The sequence below is a fragment of a genome, unplaced genomic scaffold (assembly GCF_019419815.1).
Source record: "Pyrus x bretschneideri cultivar Hongxiangsu unplaced genomic scaffold, Pyrus_bretschneideri_v1 Contig4, whole genome shotgun sequence".
Lineage (NCBI taxonomy): Eukaryota > Viridiplantae > Streptophyta > Magnoliopsida > Rosales > Rosaceae > Pyrus > Pyrus x bretschneideri.
Genome location: NW_025999723.1, coordinates 1,698,155 through 1,717,537, shown reverse-complemented (window position 1 = coordinate 1,717,537; position 19,383 = coordinate 1,698,155). Strand labels below are relative to the sequence as shown.

The 19,383-nt window shown below is 38.5% G+C and overlaps 4 protein-coding genes across 6 annotated transcripts; 1 reads left to right on the top strand and 3 right to left on the bottom strand.

Annotated features, from left to right (window-relative positions):
• Positions 1-560: 560 nt before the first annotated feature.
• LOC103958245 (low affinity inorganic phosphate transporter 4-like) lies at positions 561-2,376 on the bottom strand. The gene is made up of 2 exons (XM_048565865.1): positions 1,476-2,376; positions 561-1,255 (listed from the first exon to the last, which is right to left on the bottom strand). The coding sequence occupies exons 1-2, from the start codon at positions 2,371-2,373 to the stop codon at positions 561-563; spliced, it is 1,593 nt and encodes a 530-aa protein (XP_048421822.1). The 5' UTR covers positions 2,374-2,376.
• Positions 2,377-7,651: 5,275 nt separating this feature from the next.
• Positions 7,652-11,422, top strand: LOC103948063 (mitochondrial carrier protein MTM1-like). The gene is made up of 11 exons (XM_048565540.1): positions 7,652-7,775; positions 7,903-8,171; positions 8,529-8,618; positions 9,082-9,210; positions 9,446-9,505; positions 9,598-9,768; positions 9,936-10,038; positions 10,381-10,472; positions 10,551-10,700; positions 10,886-10,944; positions 11,031-11,422. Exons 2-11 carry the CDS (start codon positions 7,926-7,928, stop codon positions 11,161-11,163), a joined length of 1,233 nt encoding a protein of 410 aa, XP_048421497.1. The 5' UTR covers positions 7,652-7,775; positions 7,903-7,925; the 3' UTR covers positions 11,164-11,422.
• A 535-nt stretch (positions 11,423-11,957) lies between these two features.
• On the bottom strand, positions 11,958-13,184 carry LOC103958168 (arabinogalactan protein 41-like). The gene is made up of 2 exons (XM_009370411.2): positions 12,907-13,184; positions 11,958-12,348 (listed from the first exon to the last, which is right to left on the bottom strand). The coding sequence occupies exons 1-2, from the start codon at positions 13,031-13,033 to the stop codon at positions 12,275-12,277; spliced, it is 201 nt and encodes a 66-aa protein (XP_009368686.1). The 5' UTR covers positions 13,034-13,184; the 3' UTR covers positions 11,958-12,274.
• A 1,931-nt stretch (positions 13,185-15,115) lies between these two features.
• Positions 15,116-18,055, bottom strand: LOC103948061. 3 transcript variants are annotated; one of them, XM_009359055.3, is made up of 4 exons: positions 17,894-18,055; positions 17,043-17,789; positions 15,578-16,610; positions 15,116-15,462 (listed from the first exon to the last, which is right to left on the bottom strand). In XM_009359055.3, exons 2-4 carry the CDS (start codon positions 17,716-17,718, stop codon positions 15,276-15,278), a joined length of 1,896 nt encoding a protein of 631 aa, XP_009357330.2. In that variant the 5' UTR covers positions 17,719-17,789; positions 17,894-18,055; the 3' UTR covers positions 15,116-15,275. The 3 variants fall into 3 exon arrangements, with proteins under 3 accessions (XP_009357330.2, XP_018503185.2, XP_048421502.1); XM_018647669.2 differs by having other exon boundaries at positions 17,043-17,733; positions 17,894-18,021; XM_048565545.1 differs by lacking the exon at positions 17,894-18,055 and having other exon boundaries at positions 17,043-17,887.
• Between the last annotated feature and the right edge of the window lie 1,328 nt (positions 18,056-19,383).

The window sequence follows — 19,383 nt, the reverse complement described above, 5'->3', positions numbered from 1 at the left end:
ATCAGAACTTCTATTTATAATTTTAATTTTTCAATCATTGAACATGATTTTATACCACGACAGGTGGCTAGCAGTAAAGTGCGGGCAACAGCTCTCTAAAGAAAATAACGGAAGATTTTGAGTTCAATACTTTGTAAGTTGTAAATTTGCTTGATTGCGGCCATTAACATTATTTTCTTAGGTACATATATATATCTAAAAAAAACTACAGTCTTTTATCAAAATATACAGCAGTAAACATATACGCACATCTTCATTTTCATTTCTTGTATGTTACATGAGAAGTTCAAATAAAAGAAAGAAAATAAACAAATACAAACCTCACCCAAACTCAAAACTTTTTTATTTTTCTTTCTTCTTGCTATAACATCGATCAAATTTTGTTTTCTTCGACTTCAAAGTTCGATCGGAACACTTATAGCAGCTCTTATTGGTATTGCTAAGGCATGGATATCCGAGCAAATGACCACAACTTTGCTCGAGCTCATTTATTTGATATATATTATTTTCTAACTGAATAGTAACGCTTTGCTAGCTAATCAAACTCTTTAATTAACTACCTAGTACGTCGTCCTTGTTGTCGCTGATGTATTGGCACCAGTCATCTGTGTTCCGGCTTTGCGATCACTGCTACCATCCTCTCCGGAGATCTCCTCCAAGGACCGGCCTTTGGTCTCAGTGACCAAGAATGTGAAGAAAAACCCAAGCATGTTTGTGACAGCCAAGAATATCATAGCCTTCCTAATTTCCTTCACTTCACCCTTTAAAGTATAGTTTTGCACCCCAAATGCCCCCACCATGGCCCCGGCCTTCCCTGCCGCCGCACTCAATGCGTGACACGTGGATCTAACCCTAGTCGGAAACAGCTCAGCCGGAAGCACAAACGTGGTGCTGTTGGGGCCAAAGTTGGCAAAGAAAAAAGTGAGGCCGTATAAGGTTGCAAACATGTACTTGTTGTTCTTGACGTCGTCATATTTGTAGCCTATGATGCCCATGAACAAAGACATCATGAAGAATCCCAAAAGTTGGATCTTGAACCTGCCAAGTTTCTCGATGAAGAAGACGGTGAACCAGTAACCAGGGAAGGTGCCCAAAAACGCAACTACAAGCATTGCTCGAGAGGTCTCGAACATTTCTCGAAGCGCGTTAACCTCGACGTTCTTTTGAGTGAGACCCATCACTGGGAAAATGTCCTTTTGTGTTAAGTTTTGGCTGTAAAAGGCGATATCCAACAAGAACCAAGTAGTTGTTGTACCTGAGGCATATAGCAAACGTCAGACCGATAAGATAACTAGCTAGAGAAATATTCTATGTAAATTCTTAACCTAAAAATATACGAATCCAATGTTTTATCTAATTAACATATCTAGTTGGATATAAACAGTATCATTTTACTAATTATTTACAGTATTTGGTATACAGTTGATGTTTTTAGTTACGAGGTAAAAAAGCGAGTATATATGAAGGGTACGTACCAATTAGGTGTTTTCCGTGACGCCTAACGAACTCTCCGGAGAATAATGAGTAATCATTGGCAGCCTTGAACTGGGCCAACTTATCTTGTTCATCTTGGATTTCGATATCCAAGACCCTACCCATGTCAGAAGCTGCTTGTTTGGCGTTGCCTTCAATCAAGGCGGTGTACCGACCTGTTTCAGGCATTTTCATCCTCCAGTAGAAAGTGACAAGTGCGGGAAAAGCTCCAAGCATAAGCACAATCCGCCACAGATAGTCCGCCTGTGGCTGCGTGGACATTACATGCGAATAATCCACAGGGATGGCGTTGAATGCCGGTGCAGGATACAGGTCGAGGAAGATTTTCGACAATATCATAGACACCAACCCGGCAAAAATGATTCCGACACCCTGCATCGCAAACACCGCTGCTATAAACCTCCCACGAGTCATTTTGTTGGCGTATTCAGACATAATCGTGGCAGAGAGAGGGTAATCGCCGCCGATACCAAACCCTAACCAAAACCTGAAGAAGCACAAGGTTGTCATAACAGAGCCCGCTGAGGAGCCAAATGATAGGCCGGAGCAAATGGCACAAATAACCATTATGATTAGGGTTATCCCGTAGACCTTCTTTCGGCCTAGTTTGTCACCGAGCCACCCGAATACGAGCTGACCCGATAGGGTTCCGACTAGGGCAACACCTATCACGAAGTTGTTGACGTCCTGTGGGAGCTTCCCCGGGTTTCCGGTGCCAGGCTTGTAGTAGTAAAGGCGGCCAAGGAGTTTGGAGATGGTGGAGATGCAAAAGAGGTCGTAAGCGTCCGTGAAGAAACCCATTCCGGCTATGACAATAGCCGTTACGTGGTACCATTGTGTTCTGGCTGAGTCCAGTGCATGCAGCACGGCTAAGGCCATTTTAGTAATTCAAAACTGGGGCCTTATACTCGACTGTTTGTTGCGTGTTTGCTGCTGGTGTAGACGTGGGTGGTAATGATTTTATATATAGGCGTTCATTTGTACGAAGTATTACAGGGAGACGTTTATACCTAGGTTTTGAGGAGAACTACAAGAAATCAGAGGGTACGTATCAAGGATATTCCACATATGTGCTTTATGCTTTGTGACTTTGTAATAAAATGGTTTATTATAATTAAGATTATGGGTTAATCAATGACAAAACTTGATATCTTCCAACAATCATGGCCACAGTGGTGGAAAGGAGTTGAGCTCTTGCATGACGGCGTAGGTTCGAACTCTTGTGGCTAATCTAACACCTAATCTAACAAAATCTATCGTTTGAAGAAAAAAATCATAGCCACAATTTGACTAATTAAACACATGGTATGGCTGTACCAGAATCCTTCTACGTATTAACAGGAGTATAAAACATGATTGATGTGTTATACTCACTGTTCTAAAAATTCTCGCCTAGCTACTAGATTGCTGGTCACCACCCTCGAGTAATCTCTGGATGTTTGAAATTTAGGAAAGAGCGGCCCTCTTAGACCGCCTAACTTGCCCCGAGCCGTTAAGTCGCAACTCTCACTTAGACAGAAAATAAATAATTTTTATTTTACATTATGTTCTAATACTTTGTAATTTATGTGTCATTCTATTTTACAATTTATGTATCTCAATGTAATTATATATCCTTTAAGCATTAAACACTTATAATTGATCTAAACCAACTAGTCCGTCTAGCCGTCTAAGCAGTAAACCCCAACCCATCATAAGACTAGCGCCTAGCGTCTTTTAGAACATTTCTTTTGAATATTGTGGCATCCAAGGAGATCAAATTATCTTCAACTTCCTAGACAAATTAACCCATCAATTTTCTGGGCTTTGTAAGCAAGCTGCTAGGTAGCTAGCTATTAATTTTGTAATTGTCCTCTGGAATGTGGATGGTAACTATCTTGAAATTATGCTAAATCTGTGGCTGTCTCTGTCTTTCAGCGGAGTTACTATCATTCTTCATGAACATTATATTGTTTGACAATTTTGTATTGTATGATCATTGTCCTTTGTGAATTTGGTCGAATATGCTTTACATCTTTGAGTAAAAAACGAGGTTGTAATCCTAAGAAGTATTATTGGGGGTGGGGGTTGTCAATAAAAATAGTATGCGCAGCGGACAAATTTTTTTATAAAAGCATGTAAATTGACATTTTATGGAACATTAACATTGGTAGGCCTAAGACCATTTGCTAAATTATATTGCATGTCTATCGACATATGTCAACAGCTTTCAAGAGTGTATGTCAACTGATATCATTAACTTTTGAGTGAGTATGTCGATAGATGTCATGATGAGCCTATTGAAAGATAAAGATACCTATAACAATACATATAAAGGTATGAGGCTGGCAGCTGAATAAATTTAGGGTTCCACCATAAAATTAATTGGCAATATGAGGAATAAGCCCAACTTCTGATAAGCCCATGCAAAGTCTTTCCACCCGTCAATGTAGGACTCATTCTCAACATGCCCCCTTATGTGTGGTGAATTTTCAAGCCTAACACGTGGACAACACAACAAGTTGACGTGGAGTGTGTGTGGTCATTTGGCTTCACACGTGGGACAACCTGCTCTGATACCATGAAGAAAGTTGGGGTTCCATCATAAAACCAATTGACAATATGAAGAGTAACCCAACCTTTTAAAAGCCTATACAAAGTCCTTCCTTCCATCAATATCAGACTCATTCTCAATAACAGCTTCTCTGTCCAGTCTTCATAAAGGCAATTCGTTGAGGACAACTCCCAAAGGCATATCGGATTTTTAAAATTTAACACTTAGCTCTTTCATGTATAATTTCTAAGCTTGATGTCAGCCCACCTTGCTCCAAGGTGGATCGTATCCGCCCCTTGACTACAGCAGGTCTGCTGTTCCCAAATGGTGTCGCATTTGTGTCGACTCCTTCATTTTTTTGACACGTGTTATACTACTTAACTCTAGCTTATTAAAAATTAACAGAATTAAGTTGAGATTAAGTGGTATGAGTCATGACACATGTCAAAAAAATTAAAAAAGCGACATGGAAGAGACCTTTTTAAAGGACATCAGACCCTGGCTGTGAACTTAAGGTGGCTATACATGTACTTATGGCTAATTGATTAATTGTTAGCAACACAGATGTTTTTCTTATTGGAATATTATGAAGTTCTATAAAACTACACACACACACACATATATGTTCATACAAAATCATGATTCATGACACTTAGCTTTCGTTTTGTAAAACCGTAACACGTGAGCTCAAATTTTATGACCAATATGTCACTGCACTGAAAACATAAGATTTGGAATGAGATTTTTCATTGCGAAATTGGTATTCCCAATCCAGATTCCACGCTCCAATTATCATATTTGTTAATTTTTCATTTTACATATATGCCATTTCTATTTTCAAGTTTTTTTTAAGTACAAACAATATTCTACACTAATATACTAAACAAAAAAAAAAATTGAGAAGACAAAATTCAGTGAGTAAAAAATAAAAACCCTAACTATCAAGTCATTTGTAAAAAAAAAAAAAAAAAAAATCTACCAAGTCAATTCACCACTTGCCGTTCCCAAATTTTAAATAGTAAATACTACTGGATCAAGAAGAACAAAATTAAAAGTTTTCTTTTTTTGTTCTCAAGAATCAAATACTAAATGTGGAAAGAAAAAAGTGTAGCTTTACTTGGTGCCATTTATTTTGACCTGTGTTTCAAGCTATATTTCAGGCACACTGAAAATCTCTCGAAGAAATTTATTCAACGTCCCAATCTCTCGAACAAACATCAAGACCTTGTTTGCCTCCACCAAAATCAGGACAAAGCGTAGGAAATAAAATATCTACCTTCCTTCTAAAAACAAAATAAAATAAATAATTACACATTTTTTCGTTTATTCCGCTGTACCTAACATATTTTGATCATAAAAGTATCATAATTAAAACTGTTTATCTTACACTATTTTTGAGTTTTTAGTTTATTCTGACAGTCTTATATAGTTAAGAGAGTAAAGTTATCATAATGATTCAACAACTAAACGCTAATTAGTCCGATTCGTCTAATTCTTTAATTTTTTAACATGTGTAGACTCGCGTTCTTAGTAATATAAAATTATTTTTGGTCAAAAATATTGTCTTTATATTAGAGTTTTATCGAATTATTTATTCTATACAAAGAATGACCAACACAGTATCGAATTTATTATTTTGTTTGCGTATATAATTTTTAAAGTCTTAACTATTGATAACCAGCTTCGGGGGAAAAAAAACTATTGATAACCAGCCACTTAGTAATTCTGTTTACTAATACTAAAACTACAGATCCCTCCCAATTTTTAAGGGTGATTTCCGGTTCCAACCTCTTAAAATATTTCAAACAATTACTTCACATATTGAAATTTGGAGATAAGTTAGGTCATTGGCGTTAAGTGATTATGTAAACTTGGATTAAGCAATTTTTTCTCTCACTTATGAAGCTCTAAATCTCTAAATCGATCCCTTTTAGCCGGGGAAATTTAGAGCATAACCTAGCTAGAAAGGATACATTAGAGAATTCAGAGCTAACGTGTCACCTAATGTTAACGACATCATCACTTAAATGCTCGTCACCTAATAAATGTCTATTTTTCTTTGAGAACTGCTAACAATATTATCACTTGCCTTCTTATATCAACTTCTCACTTCTCCTTATTTTTTTTATAGGAATAAAAGGCTTCATTAAAGAGAGAAACCATGAGTACAGCCAATTCCAAAATTATCCAAATCAAAAGTCGCCCTAGCAAATAAAGGGATACAGAACTCCCAAAACAATGATCATTTTGGACATGGAGACCCTGATAAGAAAAATCATCCACCACAAAATTTGCCTCTCTAAAAATGTGCGTCAACTGGATGTCAACGAAGTTAGAAACTAACCACCTGATATCTTCAACCATAGAAATGAGGTTCCAGGAGATCTCGCACAAGCCTTGGGCCGCCTAAATAACAAGTTTAGAGTTACCTTCCACCATGATTTTTTAAAACCCTTTCGTTTTGCATGCTTAAGGCCCTCCTTGAAGCCTTCGCCTCCGCTTCATTAATGGTAGCCCCATCGAGATTAAACGCTCCAGCACCGATCATATTGCCATGAGATAGAAAATAAAGGTTGAGTATATTTATGCTCGGATAACTATCCCTTCTGTATATTCATCCTTATATAGAGATTACAAAAGAGAGTTTGATGTAGAACAAACTCTTGTATAATAAACAGATAATACAAGTGATAATTACAAGTAATAAATGGATTAATCCAAAATACAAAAATCAGATAAGTCACAGCTAGGACTTATCAGCATCTTTTAAATGTTCTTGCATTTGTTGCGGCTGCTGTTGCGGTTGTTGCGGCTTCTGTTGGCCAGAGGAAATATTTGAATTTCCTCTTGGCGGGCTGGATGGTTTATCACCATGTTCATTCCTAATAACAAAGCCTACAGCCGATTTCTCCTGCACAACAGAGCCACCAAAATTTAATTTAACAAAATTATGGTCATGGGGTGTCACTTAATATGATGTCTACTCTCTTTTTTGCAACCAAATTGCAGTTTTAATTGAAAACTCTCCATTAGAAGAGGCTCCCCGCATTAATCTATCCGTCGTTGTGTGACCAGGAATGGTCACATTGCAAATCCTTTTAACTATGTCAACAACTCAAAACTTGGTTTAGTTTGGTCCCAACAGTAATCTTCAATAATATCACTTACCTTCAAGCTCCAATCCATATTACTTCTCTGATCCTCAGGAACAAGATGAAATAAGGGATAAGGAAAAACCCAAAGACGGATCCCAAACCAAACGTCTTGACCATAATCCACAATCCATCTCATATCCCTTCTAATCACATCCCTATTTCGAAGGGCTTCTCCTTATGCCATGAATAACAGTGAAAATGTCAAAATGAGGAGAGATTTTTCAATGTGACTGGTACACGGGATGGTATACCACGTGTTACTATACAAATGGTGAGATATGTGTGCTAAAAAGTTAATAACTTAAAAAATAAAATTTATCACCACTTCTATTAAAACACGTGATGTATCACTTATATTTCCGTCACAACTAAAAATTCTCCCAAAATGAGAAGGTTGCGAACACTTTTTTTTCTTTATTTCAAAATGTATAGGTAAATATTTTCACATGTAGGTTTTACTGCCAAAAATTAGTCGCTCTCACAAACGCTGCCAAACGTGGCCTTTACAAACTCCACGCCGCTGATACGCTTCTTCTCCCTCTCTCTCTCTCTCTCCCTGCCTCCCTCCCTCCTCTTGCGCGCCTTACTTTCTGGTAAGCCATTTGTTTACTGCACTCTCTCTCTCTCTCTCTCTCTCTCTCTCTCTCTCTCTCTCTCTTATTTCCTATTTCTCATTTAAAAACAAAAATAATTCAATTTTGTTGGGTCAATACTGATCAGAGAGAGAGAGAGCGGCGAATAAGATGGTGGAGTTGGAGCGAGCCCAGAATCCATGGATGAGCACGGAGCAAACGCACTCGGTTGGGATTGCCGGTGTAGATTTGTCGGGCCCGGAATCAACCGCTACGGTTAGAGATGGGGCTGAGTTCTCTGCCGCGCAGCTTCCCATAACGTCGGACTGGCAATTGGGAGTTGCCGAGCGAGCTTTCTCGGCGGCGGGGGCAGCATTTTTATCGGCGATTATTGTTAATCCGCTGGATGTTGTAAAGGTATGCCCTTTGATTTGTTTTTGTAGTCTGTTTGGTTTCCGAGAAAGTGAGAAGAAAGTGTAAAACGAAACCAACATTCATTGCATTTGATTTTCAATTTATTTATTTTAGGATTCATTACAATTTAGTAGCAGGGGAAGAACTGAAATGTTGAATTTTGGGTATTTTTGGTATATGGGGTTTTAAAAACACAACAACAACAATCAAAACTTTACCCCACTAAGTGGGGTTGGCTCGCCAAGTCTTCCGTTAGCTCCAAGTTTAAAAATTTTGCGAAAGACTATGATCAAATTTTTGGTTGTTTTAGTGATTTGGAAACATGGACTGAGCAATTGTTGTGTTTATATGCTGTTGCAGACGAGGTTGCAAGCGCAGGCAGCTGGGGCTCCTTACTCGCATCCACTAAGTAATGTCATTAGTCGGATGGCATATTTCGGACCAAGCATGGTATGAACGCCTTAATTCTATGTCCTAAATTTAGATTCGTAACCCTTATTCTGTTTGCTTCTGTTGTTATGGCGGTGTTACTGTAATCCGAAATGAAATCGTCTGCATATCTCGCATATGGTGGTTTGATAGAGTTTACTACTTGATCATGCAATAAGTTGTGTTTATTACTTGCATTGGTGTCTCAGCATGAAACCTTATAATCTCTTGGTTTCTTCAATTAGCTGACAGATTTAATGTTATGTGTGGTATTGTGAGTATGAGTAATTACATGTAGGCATTTTCCCAAGGTTATTCAAATTACCCGAGAGGCTAAGATATGTAATATTTCTGTTTGACAGTTTCAGTTCAGCCGCTTGGATTTTTCTTCTCTTTTTTCCCCCCATTTATTTTCAGTTGATTTAGCGGAAATAATGTTGTTCTCCTTTTTTCACTATTGTTAGTTTATTTTTTGTGTGCTCAGATGTTTGCGGATCTAAGGTGTTCACCATCATGCACTCGGGCTGGAATTCAAGGCACTGTTTCAATATGTCCTCCGGATTGTTTTCAGTACAAGGGCACATTGGATGTCTTCTACAAAATAATTAGACAGGTGGGCGGGTTTTGCTGCGTTGTTTTAGATGTATTAGTGATGTCAAATGTTCATGAAAAGTGAACTGTAGTTAAAAGTGTGCACCTGCTTATTTGTTCGTGATTATATTGCTTTGTTAATTCCTGTTCGTAAAACATGACATGTTTGCATAGTGCTTATCCATGCCTGTCTAAGTAGTCACCTTCATCTCCACTGTTCTTGCCTGTGATTTTGACTTTGGAGATTGAAATTGCAGGAAGGATTTGCAAGGCTATGGAGAGGCACAAATGCAGGGTTAGCCCTCGCTGTTCCAACAGTAAGTTTTTAATGTTATCAGGTCTTAGTTGGGTTTCCTCTTGGGCATGCCATTAATCTTTCGTTTATGTGACTCGCCTTTTGTTTAATCAGGTGGGAATTTATCTACCGTGCTATGATGTGTTTCGCAATCAGTTAGAGGAATTCACTGCCCATAATGCACCAAGCATGACAGCTTATGTCCCGCTAGTTGCCGGCTCTTTGGCACGCTCATTAGCTTGTGTAACTTGCTATCCTATTGAACTTGCTAGAACTCGCATGCAGGTAACTTAGAAGTTTAGAACTTCATAATAAGCTTAATCTTGTTCTACTTTCATGTTATAGATGTTTTCTCAGATTTGTTTTGGCAAAGTTTGGTCTGGCTTTCAGAGCCTAGTTGTGGAGGCTTCTCCTACTTTTATTTATTTTAATTTATCAAATTTTTTTAATAGGCATTCAAAGTGATACAGAATGGCGGGAAGCCTCCTGGTGTTTTGAAGACTTTATTTGGTGTCATCTCTCATGTCAAGACGACAAGTCATGTGCAGAGCAACTGTAAGTCCATTTTTTCCTGCGTTTCTCAGATCCATTTTTTCATCCTCTCTTTTTGAACTTTCAGAAATTTGGCAGAGAAGTATTTTTTTTTTTCCCCTTCAATTTGTAGAGGTTAAAATTTTATGAAATAACTTGGGGGAATTACGGAGCAAATTTTTTAGTTTAAATAGAATCACTCCTGCATTAACTTGTCCATGAACACAAATTAAGACCTGAAGTGAAATAAGTGACGATTTGAGTCATCACTTATTATACTTTTTTTTTTTTATGACGTTTGCTGCTTTGGCTTCACTTATTATTTTTTTGAAGTTGATGATTTTGATATAGTCTCTCTTTTATCAGTGCAAGGTTATCGCGTCCTGTGGACCGGTTTGGGAGCACAGCTTGCTCGTGATGTTCCCTTCTCAGGAATCTGTTGGGCAACCCTTGAGCCAGTAAGGATTCATTCTTCCGATTGCTTATTCTTTTGTATCTTTACGTGCTTTAACAAATTCTTATTTCTGTCTGAACAGCTCAGGAGAAAACTTCTTGGTCTGGTGGGTGATGAAGCCAGCGCACTCAATATCCTTTGGGCAAATTTTTCCGCTGCTTTTGTTGCAGGAAGCCTTGCTGCTGCAGCTACATGTCCGTTGGATGTTGCAAAAACCCGAAGGCAGATAGAGGTAATTTGCTTCTCTGTGTTCTGTTCCGAACGGATCACTTGATAAGCAGGAACTTCTTATGATGAACATGTGATGCTTATAAACAATTCTACTGAAACTGCATTTCTGGGGAAAATTATTATACTTTCTTTTTGTATATATTTACCCTGCTCTTAATCTACATCTGTTTTGGAATAAAAAATCAGAATGATCCAGTCAGGGCAATGAAAATGACAACACGGCAAACACTAATGGAGATTTGGAGGTATCCCTCTAATCTATAAATTTTCCGATTATTCATTTCGATCTTTCCTAGGAATTACACTTACATAATGCTGTATTCTGGTACAGGGGTGGAGGTTTGAAGGGATTGTTCACAGGAGTTGGCCCTCGTGTTGGCCGCGCAGGCCCTTCTGTTGGGATTGTGGTTTCCTTCTACGAAGTTGTGAAGTATGTTCTCCATCAGCGGTATGAAGCTTCATGATAGTGGGGCAGATCCATTTTTCCTCCTTTTTTATGATCCTTCGATTGTGTCTCCTTTGATGCGGCGTCCTGAAACGTTGCAAAAGATGAGGAAACGATTTTGATACGGAAGATCAGCTACAAGTTTTGCAGATACAATAGATTTTTCCTCTAGTTTTGGATGTTTACTTTGTACTCAGTTTTGAGCAGACATTTTAACGTTTAGGTTCTGCTTATTTGTCCAAATTTTTTCTGAGAGTTCATCTCAGTTAATCAAGTTATGCCGTTTCTCTAAAATTTTCTCTTGATCCCTAGTTTGCAATGAAGATATTGAACTGGTTCGGGATTGTTGTAGGGCTCGTTGAGAAGTGATTTTAAAATGATTGAAAGCGCATTTGATGAGTGCTTTTAGAATTAATTTTTAGTGAAAATGTAAGTGAATTCTGGAAAACTATTTGAAGTGCTTTATGCAAAAAGCACATAAATGGTGCTTTTTGAAGGAAGCACTTAAAAGTGCTTTTGGAACTCACACTTTAACCAAATGAGCTTTCAATCATTTTAAAATCACTTCCAAATGAGCATGTAGAAAGCTCGTTCCTCACAAGTGCTTTTGTTAGAAGTACGTTGAAATTTTTATTAAAAAGTCAAGGCGGCGCATCAACGACTTAAAAGTAATTTTAAATTCAATGCTTCTAAGTTGATGTAACAAACCTAGTGCAAGAACAAGTGCTTTTAATAGTGAGGTAACGCTTTTTCTTTTTCGTTACTTTTCTACAAGTGATTTTTTACTTTAAACTACAAGTGCTGGAAGAAAGATTTGTCATTTAGGTGTATGTGGAGAGCACATTTGTTTTAACCAATATGACTACATCCAGTATTTTCTTTTGGTCATATTAAACCGAACAAAAACAAGAAATTTACAAATTAATATACTAATTAATGAAGTAAATTTAACGTTGGAGAACCAATATACATGGAAGAATATTAAACAAGAACCTGACCAAATTCGCAATAAATCCTCAAATAAATGTACTCTTATCCAATTTGCAAATTGATTTTACATTATCCTTGCTTGATCTTGCACCGTCCGTTTCCCTCCATCTCTATCATCATCGATCATCGGATGGTACAATTTAGTGGATGAGATATGTGAGCACTAATGCCAGCAGCATTAGAGCGTATGCTATCCCTTGGTCTATTGTTGTCCCTGCAAATTGCACAATACAAAAATAAAGTAATTAACAATAAAATTCATTAGTTATAAGTGCTTATCTAAAAAACACCAGAAAATACTCATAGAATTAAAGATGTAACGTTTGAAAATGTTTATTTAAAAAGTATTTATGCTTATAAGTATTTAAGCTTTTATTAAAAGCAGATCCAAAATTTTAATAAAAAGGTAATCCTGAACAAAGTACATAGCAATTGCTTTCCATATGTTAACCCCAAAACCATATGAGAGCTTATTGATTTAAAAACAATATTAACTTTTTACGTCGAAAATTGTTAAAAGCACTTTCGATAACTAAAGGTGCTATTAACTTTTTAAAATCACGCCCAAGGCATGTCCTTAGTATTTTATGTTGAACGTTGTCAAAGCGTTTTTGGTTATTTGAAAACCCCAAAAAGGCTTTTAGATACCAAAAAGCAATCCAAAAAGGTTTTTGTTAAAAATGGGATCAATGAAAAAAACTAAAAACAAATTAAACATAACACAAACATGTCATTGTCACCAATGCGAAGATAGAAATGTAAGAGAGGTTACCATCGCTTGTTAATGCCGATGCCGGTGCCGGAGCCAAGCTGGTCGCACGAGCCACAGGCAAAACGATAGCGTAAAAGGTGGCAATAATTGCAACCACACCAAAAGATGACGAGTTCATCGCCGCCATTTTTTCTCCCTTTCCACCTCTTCTCTTTGTTTAACGTTTGAAGATCTCCTCCTGCAAACAAGAAGAGATCAACACCAACGTTAACCTACAGAGAGAGGGAGAGAAAAGCTAATCACGATTAACAAATAAATTAAGAGACTAATCAAATGGCTTAAAGGGAGGCCCAAGGGTAGGGAGATTCTGGATCAACAACGTTCTGCTTTTATGGCCAAATATTGTGCATGCATGGCGAAGTGTGGGGCCAACCCGCATCTGTAGGGATCCACCTACCCATGCTACCTTTCATTTCCATTTTTCCTTAATAATTTTGCTAAATTTAAATCGGTTTGTTTGTGTGTTTAGGTTTGGTGTTGGATAATTTTGAGACAGACTGTATTGCGTTTGCCCTGTTATCTAGATTTCTAATAATGTTTTGCTAGAGTATTTATCATTCGAAGGAGAAATTCTTGGATTCGGACATCTGTATTACATGATCAGTAGTAAACGATATTCGTATTTTTGTTATTTTGGTCTCACCAATTAGTCCATAACCTCACACTTCTCCGGCCCTTTATTTGCTACCCTATAAAATTGATGTATTAGAAACGATGTAGGTTCTTGTGGTTTGGAGTGCTACTGTCACAAGAGCGGAAATTCGTTGTATCTTGGAAGACGAGCATCGAAAAATCATGAACACCACGTTAGAGACGAGAGCAATCAAATTAAGGATTGCAGAGTAGCCGAATAGGTCGAGAGATAGCCAGTAACCAGCAGAAGCATATATAAAACACACTACATTATCAGAGATCATCAGCTAGCTTAGCTAGATACATGTTTCAAGTCTCACAAGACAGAGAAAACAACAGAGACAAGTTTAGCTAGCTTGCTAGACCCTTAATTTTATTAATGCTGTGGAAGCTAGCAAGAACTAGCTAGCTACTAATTAAACGAGGCCAAAGGAAGGCTCCCATGGCAAACCTCCTCTTCTTCTCCACACTTCCGACAACCGGAAGACCGTATTCCGACAGAAGGCGGTCGAGCTTCCCTTCCGGCATGGTTTCGTAGTCGGATTTGGAATACGTTGGATAGTGCAATGGCATTTTAAAGAACACACCAGATTTCTCCCCCTTTTGCTCTGCTCTTCCTCTTCTGACCACTTGAAAACTAGTAACTGATGACTCCATATCGTACGGGATTTATGACATACATAATAGGTGGCCTTTTATAAGGAGAAGGGCCAATGGTGGAATCCTAATTTAATATTCAGAACGGTTCATTTTCTTGGAAAATTTATTAGTGACCAAGGCAAGGAGCAAAATCATCACGAAATGATAGACTGGTTGGGGGTAATTTTGAAGTCCGTATTACATGACACGTCTTGAGTTCGATTCATGAAACTAGCGAATTACATGATGATCGACATAGAGAGGCTAAATAGACATTAATCCTTCCAACCTTAAAAAGATAAATTGTCGTAATAAAGTCATTGATTTTTTTTTTTTTTTTAAATAAGGGCAAGGAGCAAGATCTAATGAGTTGTTGGAGTAGTTGCATCTGGTCACCAACTACAATCTCGTTTTCCATATTTCCAAGGGCTTGTCTGCTACGTGGCAGCTGCCCATCTCCCACGAGGAGGAAATTTTGTAAGCATGTAGTCACGCAGGTGCACACAAACAATAGCACAATCGTAATGAGAATCCTCTCTAAATCCTCTTTGTGAGGATTCCGGAGATCCTTCAATTACATCTGTTTATCGTACATTATGCGGTCAATTTTTATCAGGTATGGTTTATATTCAATTTTAAATAAAAAAAAATTACAATGATTTCTGACCGCACGATGTACGATGAACATACGTAATTAGAGGATCCAGAGAGGATTCTCACCCGGAAAATGGGAGAAATCTTCTGTCAGGCTACTGATGTGGCGGACCCAAATTTTATAGGTAAATGCAGACGTGGACCTAGATGTTTACAAGACAATTACATTTCTTAATTGATTTAGGTAAATGAGAGAGCTGCCCAACGGATGAATCTCTCAAACGAGAATTACATTTCTTAATTGATTTAGGTAAATGCAGACGTGGACACAAAACATCCGACGTTAAGAACATAAGTGACCTAATGCTTCAGATGTTCCTAATTAGATGTTATATACAAATACAACCGTGATAAATTGAAACCAAAAGGACCTAGATGTTTACAAGCATTTGGAAACCCTGGAAGTACTTCTGGCAGAGGATCTGGACTGGTAATATCTCCCATCAAAATGGTAGAAAGAGAGGATCCTCTTTGTTCTTGTAGATCTCGAACAGTTGCTTAGAGTAACGACTCGCCAATGTCCTACACGTTTCAATGCCCCTTGGGTCATATGCCTGCAACTCCTTCACAGTTCTCTTGAGATCTCCGTTCGGGTCTCCGTTAGTGAGAAACTCAGCCAATAAAGATCCCCTGTAACATGGGGAGAACAGAACATCAGCAGCAATATATTTGAAGAAACACGTAGATTGTAGAAACAATTAAGTTAAATCCTAATATCGCATAAATCACAAAAACAAATTCTTACTTGAGAGCATCGAACTTGCTAAAACCACGACTATTGGTGCACAATGATCCCTTGGTATACTGTTCTTCAGAAGTCTGCTGTCGATAAAGAGCACATACAGCTTTCATGCACAGCTCTGGATCCTTACCAAATGCAGACAGCATGTCTGCCTCAAATTCCCACTTCGATTTCTGATCTTTGTTCCTCTGAAATTTGGACAGAATCTCATCAAAGTCCACATCATCATCTGAGGAACCTTCTGACTTTGTAGAAGCATCATGACCATCAGAAACAGCAGAATCATCTTCAACAATAAATCCACCCAAGCTTTCACCTTCACTTTCCGACCCAGACTCTTCCACATCATCATCTTCAACATCCTCATTTGCAAGATTTTCTCGATCATATTTAGTTTCACTTGTCTGAGCTGAATAGTCTTTTTGTGCCCCACATTTTCTCAACCTAACGAGACGCCGCCTGGGAGGACTAACAGTACCCATGGCATTGTCAACCTCAGACACAGTAGCAGTCACTGAGCTGTCATTGAGATCAGATCCTACTTTGTCATGTATAATTTCCTTAAGATGCATTTTCTTGAGTTGTCCGATAGGAATATCATCATCACTACTTTCCGAGTCACTGGTAACAATATTAAGAGCACGCTTTCTTTTGGGTTTTGAGGCAAGCAGGCCCTCATTGATGTTATCAACATCTTCCTCAGCACATATTTTGGTAGTCATATCTTTTTCACAACCCCCAGTTTCTCCTAATACTGAACCCGACGAAATGCAGACCTTTCTGCTTTCCTGATTATTTGCAGGCAAAAGTTCATCATCACTATCACTAATATTGACGATAGTGAGAGAAGAAGGTATGCCACCACCAGGCGTACATGGAGCCATCTTCTTGCAAGGATTCCCCTCTTTGTCGAATTCCAACCGTTTCCTAGCTTGTCTGCTGGTAGAATATTTCATATCAGACTGCACACAGACACGTTTATTCTCTCCCTTAATACCATCCCAATGCTTACACGGTGTGTCATTGCACAGAGTGCCTGCCATAGATTTTGAAACCTACTGTTACATATTGTCGTGTAAAGATTAAATACATTCGTTTAAGAAACATGAAATCATATATAGACTAAGTAGTGTAATGTGAATTTTCTTCAAGGAAAATAAATGCATCGCTTTGGTAAGACATGTAAAAAAATTAATTTTCTTTATAGGAAAGACAAACAAAAGTTGCATTCACACTACTTCAAAGCAGTTATATGAGTCAAACTAAACCAATATGAGCACTTCTGTGCCGCTAATGACCGTATTAATTCAGAAATTTGGATAAAAATTGACTCATATTCATACACAGCTTGACTACCGATACATTAATTTCGTCAAACTATTTATTCAAGGAAGGTAGCAGAACCACATACTAAAGTAGATGCTAAACTACCATAGTATATAGGTGAGTAATGTACTTTACTTCATACCTGCTGACTGCAAATTTCCGATCTCTTTACCGAGGGGGGGACGTGTAGAGCCAACATCCACCCGATCCACAGCCATATCCTTGTCTCTGGAATACTCCAAGCCACCTTCAACTTGCAATTCATCGTCAAGTTTAATCCCTTTATTCAACTGCACAGTCCCGCTGTCTTCAAGAGAATCCACATTTAGCGATCCTACCCCTGCCACCTTCATCCATCTATCCAACGGCAATTCCCCGCCTTTCAAGACCAACGATTCCAGTTCCTTGAACTTTTGCTTCCAAGCCTCAAACTCGCTTTCAGCCTTTTTCTTCTCACACTCCAATGCTTTAATCTCAACCATTAGCTGACAGACCTTGTCTTCCTCCCCGTTCTCCTCCGTCAGATCACCAATTCCCTCCCCTTTTTCTCCCCCACGATTTTTCTTCTTTTCATCTCCACCACTCTCCCTCCTCAAAGCCTTGATCTCTTCTTCAATCGCAATCTTTTCGCGCTCCAATGCCCGAAACTCGGCCTCCAGAGCTGCATACTCACAATCTCTCTTTACAATCTCCAACTCTAACTCCACACACCTCTCCTCAGCTCTCTTGCTCCTATTCTCCAGTTCACTATCCCCACACCCATCCAATCCCTTTCGACAACGGACACCGGCGACATCTTCACGTTCCATTACCTCCATAATTTCTCAAACCAGCTATCAAAACCAAGAATTTCAGAAATCACCTCACCAGTTCTCCCATTAACAAATACCTGAATTACAAAAAAACATAAAAAAATTGCAGCGTTCAGAAATTGAAGATTTAGGGGCAAAAATTAAACCAAAAGCTCCATTCTTTCAAGAAATATGAACTCACTTGCAGAAGCAATTAGAACGGCAGCGTCAGAATCTGGCGATTTGGAGCAGATGCTCGATTAGGGTTTTACTGCTGCTGCAAACGGTGTGTGTGTGAGGGGAAGCATCCCAAATACACAATAACTGGAACGCAATGAGATGGAGGCGCGGAATGGTCGCCACGTGTATAACTGTCAACGGTTTGTTTTTCCTTATAGACAGAAATAATTACAGCATGGGTCCTTGGAGTATGACTTAATTGTAGGTTTGGTCTTTAAATTGAAAAAGTATCATTTTTTGTCAAGATCTGAATTTTACATAATGTAGGGTGTTGTCATCTCAAGAAATGATTTCACTAAATTATTTAAGGACTTGGATCCTCTCCTGAGCTAGCCCCAACAGAGCCTAGGGATCAATTGATCTCATCCCTTTAATTTGATCTTATGGCCAATCAATCTTCCTTACACCTGTCCTTCTCCACCCCCTATTCTGCTGCACCTCTCTCTCTTACTCCCCCTCCCCCTCCTTCTCTCTCTCAACGCATCCATGGCCGACTATCGGCTTCCTCACCCTCCTCGTCTCCGGTGCACCTAACTCTACCCAGCTCGTCAACTTCCTCACCCTCCTCGTCTCAGGTGTCATTCTCCTTCTCCTCACCAGCCTCACCATCACTGCCACCGTCATCGGCGTAATCTTTTTCACCCCCCTCATCATCGTCTTCAGTCCCATATGGGTTGTGTGAAATAATTTGACAGCTTCTTCCATGGATGCGTTGAGAGAGAGAATGAGGGGGAAGGGGAGTGAGAGAGAGGTGCAAGAGAAGAAGGGGTCGAGAGGGACATGTGTGGAGAAGATTTCTTGGCCGCAGGATCAAATTGAAGGGCTGTGATCAATTGATCCCTAAGCTATGTTGGGGCTAGCTCATGAGAGGATCCAAGTCCATTATTTAAAAGCACTTTCAAACTTACCTATAAATGTCCTAAACCTCCGACAAAAGAAACTATCATGACCAAATGTGACAACATAACACATACCTGCAAGTAAATCGAGAAATAGTGCGAAAATATCATTTCTTTAAAATATAAATGATATTCTGTATTGATTTATATTAAGGAAAGGGAGACACATTTGAATTGCGGATCCAGCCAGTTAAAAAGGAAAACCTAAACACTAAGGGCTCGTTTAGATGTGTCTTTAAAATGATTAAAAGTGCTTTTAGAGAAAATATTTTTGAGTTCCAAAAGCACTTAAAATGTTTTCTACAAGAAGTACATAACTCGTTTGTATGTGCTTTTAAGACACTTTAAGTGTTTTTCCAGGATTTATTAGCATTTTCTCTAAGGATTGTTTCCAAAAATATTTTCACCAAAAGCATCTTTAGTCATTTTAAAAGCACATCCAAACAAGTTATAAAACAATCTACTACTTGAAATAAAAATGTCATTTTCAAGCAAGTGTATTGTGTAGTTTGACAAAAATTCTTGAAAGGTCAGTATTTCATAGTTTGTCAAT